Here is a 14,124-nt window from a genome sequence, read left to right as displayed (position 1 = left end):
CGCAGGCAGGGCTCAGCGGCAAGGCACCGGGGCGGGGGGGGGGGGGATGACGGGGCCGGGAGCCGGCGGGGGAGGGCGAACAAAGCGGCGGGGCCAGGCGGGCGGGGAGGGGCCGGTCCCGGGGCCCTCCCCGCCGCGGTGCCCGGGCGGTGATAAAAGCGGGGGCGCGGCGGCAGGGCAGGCACTCGGGAGGCGGCGGGGCAGCCATGCAGCTCGTCGGGGCAGCGCTGCTGCTGTTGTGCACCGCCGTGGCGGCGGCGGGGATGTCCGTGGGACCGGCCCCGGGACCCGCAGCGGGGCGACCCGGAGCCGAGCGGCGGGCGGTGGTGGGGGGCGGCGGCGGCAAGGAGCGGCGGGCGCAGTTCGCCTCCTGGGACGAGGTGAACGTGATCGCCCACGGGCTGCTGCAGCTCGGCCACGGCCTGAAGGAACACGTGGACCGCACCAAGGGGCAGATGCGGGAGCTGGGCAGCCGCCTCAGCGCCCATAACAGCTCCATGGGGCGGCTGCTGCGCCAGGCGCGGGAGGCGCAGGAGCGGGGCGAGCGGTTGCGGGCCAGCGTGCGGGAGCTGGAGGGCCGCGGCCGGCAGCTCCTCAACCTCTCCGAGGCTCTGCGGCAACGCCTGGAGGAGGTGGCTGCCGACAAAGCCGAGATCCAGGGGCGGCTGGAGCAGCTGGAGGGTCGCGTTCGGCAGGCGTTGCAGGCGCGGCCGGCGGAGAACCAGAGCGCCAAGGACCTGGGAGCGCTGCAGGTGAGCATCGCCCCGGGCGGGGGGGAACGGCCCCGGGGGCACTGGAAGCGACCGGGGGGAGGCGGGGGAGACACCCGGGCGTCGGGAGTGACCCAAGGGGTGAGGAGGGTGCCGGGACCAGGCTGGGGGGGCGTAGCGGGGAGGGACCCCTGCCTTCTCGGGAAGAGCGATTGGGGGGACCGGACCCTCCCGGGGCAGTGGGAGCGGCTGGAAGGGGGCAGCTGTGGGGAGCAGTCCTCTCGGGATGCGGGGAGCAGCCTGGAGGGGGGGGTGGGGGGCATGATGCTCCTGGGAGCATCTGTGGGGACCCACCCCGCCTGGCTCCGTGCGGTGCGTGCAGCACGGCTGGATCTCCCCAGAGACGCGGGGTTCACCTGGCTCTTCCCCCCCCAGTCCCTGATGGATGCGCAGAACTTGCGAATCGAGGAGCTCTTGCAGAAGATCAAGCAGCAGCAGTACAAGCTGGACAAGCAGAATCTGCAGATTAAAAGCCTGCAGAGCAAGGTGAGCTCCTGTCCCGCTCTGCAGCTGGGGGGGCTGCAGTCTGGTCCTGACCACTGGCATGAGCTGCCCCAGTGCTCTGGTGACCGGAGAACTGGCTGCTGCTCCCTGCCTTTGGGGACCCTACGAAGGTTGTGGCCCCGGTCCTCGTGCCGCGGTGTTGGTGCAAGGCTAGCAAACTGCAAGCTTCCCAAGTATTTGCACAGAGCAATAGGAGGAATTGGTGTGTGGGAACAGAGCCTCTCTGGGCTCTTCCTTTGAGTTTATCTGCAGAATAAACTTGTTAGCATGGGTGTGAAAAACCACAATCATGGCTTTGCCAGCCTCAGGTGTCTCCTATTCCTCCAGTTTCTGGGCAAGTTCAGCCTCAGCTCTGGTCACAGGGGAGCAGCTGGTGCCTTGGCTGATCAGCTCCCCTGAGTGCCAGCATTGAAAATGAGCCGAGATAAAACTGTTCTGACTTGTGCCTTTTTTTTAGGTCAATCTACTGATCCCCTTACACCTGAAGGACAACAAAACACACTCTCCAAAGTGGAAGATAAACCTGAAGAGTCTCAGCCTTACCAACCAGAGCCAGAATGCTAGTAGGGAGCCCGTGCTGACACAGAGTGAGTATCTGCCCGTGCTGCCCCGCTACTCCGTGCCAGAGCAAACCTGCAGCAGTTGCAACCATTTGGGAACAAAAGGCTCAGTTGTCCTGAGTCAGGATGTGAGATTTGCTCTCAAAACTGGAGCTTGGGAGTTTGGCCAGACTGGGGGTATCTTGAGCACAGGCAGGATCCTGGCCTTTTGGATCAGTATTAGTCCAGCAGGAATTTAAGGATTTAAGAGGAATTTTTCTGCCTGATATTAAGAATGCAGTGGGGAGCGGAGAAATGCTGCTAGCAGGTATTTGTCAAAGAGGATTGGCAGGTGGGGGGGTGAACGCAGGCAGGAAAGGAGGATCTCTGCTCCTTGGGGTTAACTCTTGTTCACCTGCTCTTACTTTACCAGGCAGAGTGCCCTGGGCTATGAGAGAAGAGCTAGATCCTTGTGTGTCTGTCTCCCTTGGCTCATATTCAGGGCTCATACGTGAAAGACAAGTGACTCAGCTCGCAGTATTCTTAGCGGAAGGTGCTGAGCTGTGGCAAACACCTGGGCAGTGAAGGCACTAGACGCTCGCAGCCCTGGGAAACCCGCACCAGGGCGGGCAAGTGGATGCTGCATCCAGAGCTGGCTCTGCCTGGAGCATCCTCTCCGCCAGCAAGGGGCTGGAGGAGCTCCTGCAGAGCAAAGGGCAGCAGGGTGGGTGTCCCCAGCCGCGCCGTGACCTGCAGCCTCCCTCCCGGGCAGGAACTGGCATCCCCGCAGGGTTTGCTGGCCGGGAGCAGCTGCTCTCGTGTTATGTCAGCTAAATCGTGGTGCTGGCTCTGTCTGCAGCTGTCTGGGGATGTCCAGTGTGAGCCAAACAGAAACCAGGCAGGGTAAGGATGCATGGGGAAATCCTGCCCAGGGCTTAACACAGATAGTGATGGGGAAACACGCGGTAATTTGCATGTGGAGCCCAGAGCTGTCACCGGTGTGCCTGAAAGCTGGGTGGGCAGAACAAAGAGCCGCAGAATCGATGCGGACAAGGAGAGAGATGGGACACGGGGCTCCAAACTCCTCCTGGTGCTCGGCTTGGTGGGGCTGGCCAGCCCGCAGCGGAGCTACATGAGGTCCACCTCAGTCAGAATAGCATTAGTGAGCCAGAAAACTGTCTCAAAACCTCCTTCCCCCTGTTTTTTCCCAGCTCTGTTTTGTGACTTGCCCTCAGTAGTGTGTTATAGAATCCTAGAATAGTTTGGGTTGGAAAGGGACCTTTAAAGGTCATCTAGTCCAACCAACTAGTCCAAACCTGCTCCTCCACTCTCAGGTTATGCTGAAAGTGAAGTGCAGGGAGACGAGTTTGGCTCTTTGCTACTTACTGGTGGCAGATGTAGGCTGTGCTGGCTGGTGGGTGCTGGGTACAGCAACCCTTGCAAAGCGCAGTGGGAGGCGGTGAGGGCCCCCAGCCCTCGGGGATGCTGCGAGGCAGGGGGTGCAAGACCTCAGCGCCTTCTTGTGTCGCGCTGTCCCCAATGGGGAGACCCTGAGCATCCCCAGTGCCCTGAGCATCCCGACTCCCTCCCGCCTGGCTGAGCCGTGTGCTCCCCCTTCTCTTGCCTAATCCCCCGTGTTGATATCGCTGACAGAAAACAAATTGGCTTCTTCTCATTAGCAAGTCGAGTGAGTTTTCTGGCAAATCTTAAAGCACGCAATATCTGGCAGGCCAGCCCCATGCCCTCTGCCTGGGGAGGCTTGTGGCTGCTTTCAGAACAGGCAAGCACCGGGGAAGCTTGTGCCGGCGGCTCCGTGCCTATTGTCAGGCAGAGCCGCGGTGCCGGCACAGCCCCGGGGAACAGCGATGAACTCCACCAAGCAGCCCTTTCAGAAAGACCCTTTTATTTGCATCCCGTGAACACCAGTTTTTTTTCAGGCCAGAGATGGCACGGGGCCAAGCATGTGAAAGTTGAAGGCTCGAAGCAGCCTGGAGAGTGAAAGGTTTAATCGCTTGCAGAAAGAGGATCATGTCTTTAGGCAGAGCCTGCGCGCTCTGGCAGCCGGCCGAGTAGGGGAAAGGTAGAGCCCTGCTCACTCCTTACCCGTGGCACTGGGACTCCAAAATAATTGGGTTGGGGAGGGTGAGGGGGAGGCGATGCAAACAGCTCCAGGCATGCCCTGCCATCTGCGAGAAAGGGTGTTTATCCCAGGTTGGTGACCTCCTGTCATGCCTGGAGATCGTGTTGGGTAAACATGGTGCCATGCCCCGGGCGGCTCCAACCAGCCTTGTTGATTCTTCCGTCTTGTTTGGCCAAATCAAGGGGGAGGGAAAGGAAAACATCCAGAGCAGCCAGGAGGTCTTGTTGTTCTGCTGGTGCCATACGGATGTGCAACATGAACTGGAACTAACGAGCGTGTTCCTCAAACAAAAAGATTGAACTGAGGCTGTTCAAGCAGCTGCATCTCATTCAGCTGCTTGAAAGTCCCCATGGCACCAGGAGAACGGACGCGATCCGAGCGCAGCGAGTGTGGCCGGTGCCCGGGAGAACACCCAGACAGGGATGGGGTTGACTTCTGTGTGTTAGGGCCACCGAGCATCTGCCCGGGGGCTGTCCCACCGATGCTGGGAGATACGATGGGAGAGGAGGCGAGGAGCTCTGCGAGACCGGGTTGCGGGCCTCCGACAGCTCCCCGCTGCCACGCGTGTGAGCCGGGGTGGCCGCGGCTGTGGACGTGGGGTCAGGTTGTGAGTTTTCCTTCCCCCGAGCCTCATCTGGCCGCATTCACCTAGGAAGCGGGGACGTCAGGGACACGGCTTTGTGTGGGTTTGACCCTTTGTGCAAAACGCTCGCTCGATCCATGTGTGCACGGGCCCGGGGGAGGGCTTGGGGCCACACGCCTGTCCCCCGGGTGCACTGGCGGGCTTGGTGGCACCAGCCCTGGGGTGCGAGGGATGCGAAGGGCCGTGTCGGCCCAGCCGTGCCGGCTGCGAGGGGCCATCCTGCCGTGGGTGCTGGGAGAGGGGCTGCCCGCACCAGGGAGGGGAAGGAAGCTCGTGTGGGATCTGGGGGGGGGGGGGAAGGCGGGTGAAAGGTGGTGGCAGGTGTCACGTTGTCCCCCTGCTATGACCCTTCCTCCAGTTGTGGCTCCGCTCTTCACCCCGACGCAGCATCGGGGCTCCCCGGGCGCCTGTTGGGGACGGGGGCAGCAGGCGATGCCCCGCGGGGGCTGCTCTGGCCCTCAGCAGCTCAAAGGCCCTGTTTTCCTCCCCCCTCCATGTCAGGCCCCATGGTGGCCGTGGGGAGAGCCCCTCTCCCTGCTGCTGCTGCCTCAGAGCACGGTGCCAGCCCTGGCGGGGGGGGGGGGGGGGGGCAACTGCTGCGAGGGGGACCCCGAAGGGGGGCTGTGAGGGCGGCCAGAGCCCCGGCACGGCCTGGGGCTTCTCTTTAGGTTTCTTCACCCGTCTGTCTTGGGGTCCTGCAGGCAGCAGCTGTGAGACGCCAAAATCTGTCCCACCCTTGCGCAAGGGAGAACAGACCCCCTTTGTCTGGGGGGGCCGGGGGTGACGGGGGCACCTGTCCTGGCTGACAAAGAGCCCCTTGACTGCGCCGACAGCCCCCCGGGCTGAAGTCCCCGCACATCCTCCTGTGGCCTTTTGACTCGGGTTTTGTAACAGGTCATGTCCCCCCCCACCCCACCCTGGCCCCGTCTCTCCCCGAGTGCTGCGGGTGGTGGTTCCTGCATGGACTTTTATCAGCGCTGTTGAAACGGTGCTTTGCTGGCAGCTCCGGGCAAAGTCCCATGGGGTGGAAGGAGAGGTGGGAGCTTGGCCAGCGTGGGGATGGTGGGGGGCAAGCTGGGGGGTGGCCTCACCCCAGGCAATCTACCGGTGTGTCTTGGGCAAAAGGGTCACCCCAGCCTGGTCCCGTGCCTGCTGGTGGCAGGTTGCCCAGTGGGACATCTGACTGGGGCCACCACAGTCGCCGGGAGCAAGAGGTCCCGTGCCGGATGCTCAGGCGCCTTGTTGACGTCCCGGGACTTGGGGTTTCTTTCTGCTCCGAAGCCCTCGGAGACTGCGTCAGCCTTGGGGTGGGATGGGGATGCTTGGCCCTGGCGTTACCCCACCCCGGGCTGCTCCTGCCCACCACAGGCGTGGAGGTGGCTGGGAAGCTCCTCGGGTCTCTCCTTGCCGAGGAGTCGTGCTCTCCAGCCTAGGTCACCCCAGCCTGGCCCAACGCCTAGCTTCTGCCTTGGACGGAAGCCCAAGGAGCTGTGTTTGGATAAATGGGAAGATATGGGGTCATTGTGTTTAAAAATTCTGGAGTCAGGGGCTGTCATCTCCAGAACCACTGTGCACAGCTGGCTGGGCCCGTGGCCAGGGCTGCAAGTGTTGGGGCCATGGTGGGAGCAACCTGCTGAGGAAGTGGGACTTGGGGCCATCTTCTCAATCGCTGTTTCCTTTCCCTGCAGAGCTCCCGGAGGACTGCCACCAGCTCTTCCTGGCCGGACAGCAAAGCAGCGGTATTTTCCAGGTGCAGCCTGCAGGGTCTCAGCCCTTCAAAGTCTACTGTGACATGACCATAGGTAAAGCAGTGGAGGCGTCCTGCAGCGCGTTGCATGGTGGTCTTGCAAATGGTAATCCCAAAATGACATTGTTTTCCCTGCCCGCAGAAGGTGGCTGGACGGTGATCCAGAGGCGCACAGATGGCTCTGTGGACTTTGACCAGCTTTGGGATGCCTACAAGAATGGCTTTGGAGACCTTCGTGGTAGGTGGATGCCAGTGTCTATCTTCTTATTGTGGAATAAGCGATATCTTAGCACAAGTTATTCCCTCTTGCTGGCCCCTCGAGATCTCTGTGCCAGAGCGCAGTGTTGGGCTGAGAGAGGGTGGACACTGCTTGCAGAGCAAGAACCCTTGGCCTTCCTGACTTGGCCTGCACACACCAGACAGGGGTTCAAGTGCTGCAGTGTCCCTGTTTGTTTCTGGAGCTTGTTCATGTGTCTGCCTTGCATGGCATGTTTGTGTCCCCACAGCCAATGCAATGTGTCTTGTTTCAGGTGACTTCTGGCTGGGCCTGGAGAAGATACATCACCTTGTCCAAGAAGGAAGATACAATCTCCTGATTGAGCTGGAAGACTGGGAGGGAAATTCCCAAGTGGTTCAGTTTGTCTTCAGCCTTGGTGATGAGAGCACAGCCTACACACTCAACCTGCTGGGACCTCTGTCCGGAGAACTGGAAAACGCCATCGGGGACTTCAGGCAGCTGCCCTTCTCCACTCGGGATCGTGACCATGACCTCAAAGCTGACACAAACTGTGCCAAACACCTCTCAGGTCAGTACGAGCTCTTCCTTCCCAGTGGCGTGTGCTTTCCCTTCAGCCCTCCGCTGTCTGGTGGTGACCGTGAGTGGGACAGTGACCCTGCAGGACAAGACCCTTTTGGTGTTGAGCCTGTTTGTCCCCTGCATCCCTGGAAAAGCTGCATCCTTGGGAGGAGCTGCGCAGGGAATGGGGAGGGAAGCTGAAACCAGGAAGGGTTCATAATTCAGGTCTTGGCCCAAGCATCTGCCTTCCTAACAGCTTTGTTGGCTCCCACCTTGCTTGGAAACCTTTTGAGTGAAGCAGAGGCCAATCCCCAGGCCTGAGATGGGGCTGCTGAAAGAGTTGGAGGGGGTTTTGTATGCAAGAAAGAGCAGCAGGGGTTTGCAGATGAGTCCTGAAGCCATATAGGATCTGTGCAAAGGTTTCCCAGTGCATGGGACTCCTCAACTGTGTATGAGATGGTTTTGTGAGGTCCCGAATTCTGGGAAAATAGGGGCAGCAGCTGCCTTGAACCTGGGTTTGTTTTCTGTCTGGAAGTGCTGTGGGTTAAACCTGCCTCTGCGTTGCCTTGGTAGGTGGCTGGTGGTTCAGCACCTGTGGCCACGCCAACCTCAATGGGAAGTACTTCCGCTCCATCCCCCGCCAGAGGCATGAGCGCAAGCAGGGCATCTTCTGGAAGACATGGAAAGGCAGGTATTACCCGCTGAAGTCAACCACCATGAAAATCCAGCCCACAGCACTGGAAGCAGAACCCTAAAGATGCCACTTGAGACTTGACCTTCTCTGCGGAGCACAGACCTGAGCTCCACCACTTGGTGTTTACAGAAGACATTCCCACCCTCCCCGGGAAGTCCCCCGAGGAGCGTTTCTCTTGGTTAGCAGGCCTTTAGTGGCATGACGCAGCTCCTTGCTATAAATAAAACAGCTCCGTGTTGCTCAAACCCCTGGATGGGAGCTCCCAAACCAGAAGAGGAACCACCAGCAGGGAGATCCACCTCCAGAGCATGCACAAGGATCTTCAAGCCTGCCACGTGTTGCTGTGACAAATTCAAGTTGTCTAGTGCTTTCTGTCCTGTTTGAACACTTCTGTGCTGGTTTTGATGGGCTGGGGCTGGGGGGAAGGGGAGCACATGAAGGGTTTTGCTACCCTGGACCCAAGTGTTGGGTGCAGAGCCCTGCTGTGTCCTGTCTCTCACTGTTGTTCCCACATGATGTCCTATGTATCCCCCTGTGAAAGCCCCAGAACCTCCTTCCCCCGTTGGTGCCGTGGGGCACTGAGCCTCGGGCAGCTCCATCTGCGCAGCCCCTGCTCCGGTGACTTCAGCCTGCTGAGAACGTGGGTTTGGTGGGAAGGCTGAAGGACACCCTGTGCAGAAGGGGCTTCCCTGGCCCCCGTGGCTTCGAAGTCCTGTATTTCTGGCTGTGCCGGAATTTGCCCTGAGTTGGGGAAACTGCTTCCAGCTCCAGAAGACAATGGCTGGGATCCTGCAGCCGGTTGTGCGAGGGCCAGATCCTGGAGGGCTGAGTCTTAAGCTCTGCCTGAAGTTGCTGGGGGTGGTGAGGACGAGCGCTAGGACAGCACAGGTACAGAGCAGTGACCTGGGCAGGACCAGCCCTGCTGTAAACCCCCCCCGAAGCCTTCTCCCAAAAGACTCCCCACGCTTTGCAGACCAAATAGCACCGTCCTGCATGCGTGCCCCAGAACTTGCTCTAAAGGGCCAGGGGACCACAGGGTTTCTCTGCAAGAGCTGTACTGCCTTGTTGGGTGTGTAACCTTGTAGTACAGCACTGCCTCTGCCTTTGGCGTGGGTGTCTGGGGAGAGGTGGGCACAAAACAGGTCCCCAAAAACTCTTTATGGGCCAAGCTGCCGTCTTGGGGCTTCCCAAGCATCCTGCCCTATCGAAGTCATATTGACTACTGTGCTAGAGCTCCTAGCTGCTAACTATTGTAAATATTGTAGGACATTGGATCTTGTCGATGAATTTCCTGTTTTAATTTGTTTCCATATTTAAATGCAGTGTTAATAATGTAATTTATAAACGTTCATACTGGGAAAAAAAGCAGCAGTAGTTTATGTATTTTAAACTTTTTTTGTACTACAGTATCTTTTCTGAAGATGTCTTTTAATAAAAACAAGCCTGTAACCGTCCTGCCTGGATTATTTGCCTGATAGTTTACCAGTAGAAGATGTGTGGGAGCTACGTTGAGGACTCTGGATTCAGAAACTTCACTTGTTGGGAGATTAACCTGAGCACTTCGCTTCCTTCTGGCCTCAATTTTCAGCTGTAGCCTTATGGAGTGCTCTGAGAGAAATCCCTGCCGTAGCCCCCAGCCATGGTTTTTAGTCTATTTGAAGTTTACGGACTTTTTAAATTTCTTTTCTCTCTGGAAATCAGGCCCTGGGCAGCAGTTTACAAGTGATGATGAGCTGGCTTTTCTTATTGCCTGACACCAGACCTTTGCACTAGGAGGATATTCCTCATAGCTGCCTGGAAAACCCCGAGCCAACTCCTTGAACGAGAGCAGGGGCCGAGCTCTGGATTATCTGGATGGATTAAAGTCAGAGCCGATCAGGGCGAGCCCCAGTAGCCTTTTACTGGCTCATACCGTAGGTGTGTAGTCATCTCCAAAAGCATTTATTGCGACTTCTGGAGAATGATTGCATACGTAGGAATGAAATGAGCCGGGGATGGAGTGGGAGCCTTGAACGTGATGGGGGTAGAGTCCAGCTGTGCTCACAATGCCATGCATGTGGCCTGATCCTGGAGAAAACGGCAAGTTTTTGCTCGTTGCAGAAAGAAGAGACAAGAATAAACATGGCAGTCCCCTAGAGCAGCTGTATAAATACCTGATGTATCTAATGTGGCCCCAGCTCCTGTGTGTCTCCTTCCCTGGGGAAAAAACCTGGGGTTAATTACAGCCCCAAGCACGATTGCATAAACAGCCCATTATACCTGGCTCTGCGCTATCTATCTGCTCCCTCTTGCATTCAGAAATGCATTTTTAATGTTCCGTTTGCTTAATTCAAAGCTTGTTTAGTCTCTGGGTGCACCGGCGGATACTGGAGTGCCGCGTTTTAGTCTGGATGCTAAAGCGACTGGGCTGCGGTGGGTTTTATGCACCAAACAGAAACTGGTGAAGGGGCTACGCTGCAGTTATTCATCGCCAGGGTCGTCTTTGGCAGATCTGGGGTTTGCTCCCCAGTGGTGCATTTTATCTTCAGCCCGGAGGATAACGCCAGCCGGGGCAAGGCTAAACGCCCCAAATCTCACCCAGCCCAGGAACTACAGCTGCTGCTTTCTGCCGTGTCTCGGTCTCGCCCTGTTCTGCCGTGCGAGTGTCCGCGTCCCACCAACGTCAACGCCACCCCGTGCCCCCAGAGCACGGGTCCCACACTGGAGCGTGTCACGTCCCAGGGCCCTTCCAAGTCCCTCTGTAGAAGCAGTCAGTCCTGGGTCTCCGTTTTCATCTGAAACCTCCCTGGAATGCTCCAGCTCCTTCATTTTTAACAACCGCTTGAGCTGCAGCTTGCCGTTAGCCAGTGGAGGATGGGGCAGCTCCCTCCAGCGACAGCGAGAGACACGGCACCGTGCGCTGCCGAAAGCACGAAGGTCCTTCGGGTTCCGAAACGTCGCTGCTCCCCAAAACAGGACATCGCTCCTGTACCGACCGCGACGCGCTGTGCCAACCTGCAGCTCCCAACGTGATGGTCCAACCCAGGGCTTCGAGTCCTCCTGGAAAAACCTCACCGAGCAGCTGGCAAGAAGGGGTGCTGCTCGATTCGCTCGCTCGGAGGGGCTCTGCCAAGGGCGGTGGCGGGGTCCGAGCTCAGCGCGTGCCGGGCGGCTAAGGGTTATGGGGTCTGGACGTGGTGGGACAGGGCTTTTTGGGGCCAGAAGCGCTGTGGCACAGCCTGGGGTGACACGGGGCTGGCGCACGCCTGGGTGTGGAGCTCGGACTCAGCAGCAGGTTGAACCGCAGCTGCTCTGGACCTGGGGGTTCCCTCGGAGCATCATGAGATCAGGAAGATGTTGCACATCAGGTACCGGCATCCCGACCCAGCTGCGTTCGGTGGCCCCAGAAGGCGAGGAGAGCCCCCACCCGCTGCACAGAGCCCCCTCCAAATCCGACCTGCGTCCGAATGGCAGAAACAACTGCTGGGAGATCCGACAGTGGAGCCTCGGGCGCTTTTTTTTATACAACAGCGGAATCCAAATTGCTCTTTGCAAAGTTTATCAAAAAGAGAAGGTGTTTGTGGACACGCAGAGCTGCACCCGCTCAGGTGGATGGGCTGAGCCCCCTGCACCGGTGGCACCGAGACGCTGGAGGGGGGGGGGCCAGAGACATCGCCCCACCACCGCCGGGGAGCAGAGCACCGCAGTGAAACAAAAAAAGGCAAATCCCCGCTTGAATTTGGAACCTGGTGCAAAGCCAAGAAACAGCAAATTAATAACACGAGACGAACTCTCTGTGGCTCTCCACCCCCGCAGCCTGGCCCCCGACACCCGGCTTTGCCAATGCCAGCAAGAGTCCCGCTTTCAAAGCCGTCCCTTGCTCCAAATGCCTCGGGTTTGGGGTGCCCGGCAGACACGCTGGGGCATCAGGACTCTCCCAGTCCTCTCGGTAACTTTGCCTCTTCTGGAGCTCGGCAGCATCGAGCAAAATCGAGTTTCCCGTGGACGTGTCCGGAACAGCTTCGCGAGCACCTGCGCCCTTCCCAGGGACAGGTCCCAAGCGGAGTGTTCTGGGGTGGCTCCGACACCCAGAGGAGCAGATCCCAGCAAGAGGGTGGGAATGGGAACTCCTGGCTCAAGCATCCCAGGAAGGCGGCTACGCCCCGGGGCACCGCAGGGGCTGAGGCACCCAGGACAAGAGGCAGCATCTCGGGTGATCATTTAGAGCAAGTTTTTATCAGGTTAAAAAAAAAAAAAAAAAAAAAAAAAAGCAGCAGATGGCATAGGCCTGTCTGCTTTTAAGGGTGTGTGCCCCAGCATAGTTTAAGAAAATATTTGGGGCTTGTAGGACTGCCGCTGCCTGAGGCTTGATGGGCTGCATCCAATTCGAGGACACCTGTGGGATTTCCAGAAAGGGTCTGCAAACACGTTGCCCCATCGGCAGCCAGCGACGCGTGGCTGGTTTTGGTGACACGACACCGATTCTCCGATGCAAAACATACCACGAGCCTGGGGGACTCCTGAGGGTGAAGAACGTGGGGGCTCAGGGCTCACGCTTTGCTCCGCATTGCCCCGGGGCAGCAGCCTGCCTCTAACACCAAGTCCTCGTCCTCACTCGCTGCGGCCCGTGTTAAAACTCTGCCCCAGGGGATTTTGGAGCTGGAGGGCACTCAGGAGGATACCTCCATTGCATATTGCTCTTTAAACTTATGGCAACATGTCCTGGGCATTGGAACAAGAAAAGAAGAAATTTATTTCCATCCAAATTGATAAAAAATAGCTTTGGGGTTTTTTTACAAAACCTCCCCCCAGTATTCAGTTCAGAACCAATGAAGCTACTTGTGATAATGAAAATAAGACGTTTTACTTCTGCTGTGCCCATTTTAACCCGAACAAAGCGAGGGAAGAGGCGGCCTCGTTTAAGACCAGCAAGAAGCCCCCCTCCTCTCCCTCCATTCACCTAGCCACTCACTGGATGTGGCATTATCGGATGTGGGAAACTCAGCATTGGATAATTCTACTTCCCAGGACATTCTGTATCCAGCACGTTCCAGCTTCGCTCCTCCCGATGCTTTTTAGCTATTCATCAGTTGGATGCTCACCATCCCTGGGCGTGCTCTAGTCATTACCCACCAGGGCCGTTTGCTGCGGTCCTGCAGGGATATGAACAGCATCGATGGGAGAAAGTGACAACGCCTTCCTCTAGACCCTGGCTGTTTAAAACACCCTTCGGTATGGGAAGGATTAAAAGTCCAAAGCCCCATGCTATACGTGAGCACCAAAACTGCAAAGCAAAGGTGAAAAGAAAGATTTCCTCCCTGCCTCTTCAGCAATCGCTGTCTGTCAGAGAGGAGCAACTGCCTGACCCATTGCTAGGTTGGAGGTAGCATCTTCCCCAGACCCTGGCTCTGTGAATTTTTGGCTTTCCTTCCCAGTTGCTTCCATCGCCTGATCTGCAGCAGGGATACCTAGATGGCTTCCCAGCACCTCAGTGGGACTGCAACGTGTTTGCAGCACGCTCTGTTTCTCACCCCATTTTCAGAGCCTGCGTCATAAAAAAGAATGATCTTCACTGAGCAGGAGCTGGACACCCGCCGGTAGTCTGGGTGCTGCCTCGTCACACGGTCCCACACCTTTATCAGCACTTACATTTGGGAAACGGGACCCCCTTAGAAACCACGATCCCGCCTGCCCAGGACGTTCAGGTGTCTGGGGGAAGTCGAGGGCAGCTCAGCGCCGCGCGGCCCCAGGGGGGGGTCTGAACCACCATCTCCCCCCGCCCCAGCTCTGCTCACACACCGACTATCTCCCAAGATCAGCAAAAATAAGTCCAAAGCCATCTTTTTTTCCTCCCCACTGTCTCAGTCTTGCTCCTGTGTGATACTGGAGACCCACTAATCCTTTAGCCGGCTAAAGGCTCCTCCGGGGAAAGTAGGGCAGACGCGCGGTGACGAACACAGCCCAGGAAAGCAGGAAATCTGTTTAATGAGCAGAGGGAGTTTCCCTGCGCATCGCAGAGAGAGAAGGGAGGGAGCTGTCGTCTTCCCCGTGAGGGTTTGTCGCAACCGCAAATCAAAGGCGTTAGGCCAGCGGCCGCGACGCCGGCGCGCACACGCTGCGCGGGGGGCACGTTGCGTAGGGCGAAGGCGGGAAGGGAGGTCACCAAAGCAGCGGGGACATCCCTGGGCCTTCCGAGCGGCTCCGAGGCTGGCGCCGCAGCTCTCGCAGGATGAATCGCCGCAGCTCCGCCGTCGAGAAGGCGAAGGGCGTCCCGCTCCGAGCCAACGCAGCCGCCCGCGCTCCCCGAGTGGC

The 14,124-nt window shown here is 58.2% G+C and overlaps 1 protein-coding gene across 1 annotated transcript; it reads left to right on the top strand.

The window, feature by feature from the left end:
- The first annotated feature begins 200 nt into the window (after positions 1–200).
- On the top strand, positions 201–9,279 carry ANGPTL4 (angiopoietin like 4). Its single transcript, XM_054805441.1, has 7 exons — positions 201–752; positions 1,146–1,256; positions 1,732–1,861; positions 6,285–6,398; positions 6,486–6,581; positions 6,874–7,149; positions 7,713–9,279. The coding sequence occupies exons 1-7, from the start codon at positions 207–209 to the stop codon at positions 7,892–7,894; spliced, it is 1,455 nt and encodes a 484-aa protein (XP_054661416.1). The 5' UTR covers positions 201–206; the 3' UTR covers positions 7,895–9,279.
- The last annotated feature ends 4,845 nt before the right edge of the window (positions 9,280–14,124 follow it).

The sequence above is a fragment of the Grus americana genome, chromosome 28 (assembly GCF_028858705.1).
Source record: "Grus americana isolate bGruAme1 chromosome 28, bGruAme1.mat, whole genome shotgun sequence".
NCBI classification, from domain to species: Eukaryota; Metazoa; Chordata; class Aves; order Gruiformes; family Gruidae; genus Grus; species Grus americana.
This window is presented reverse-complemented; position numbering and strand designations above follow the sequence as displayed.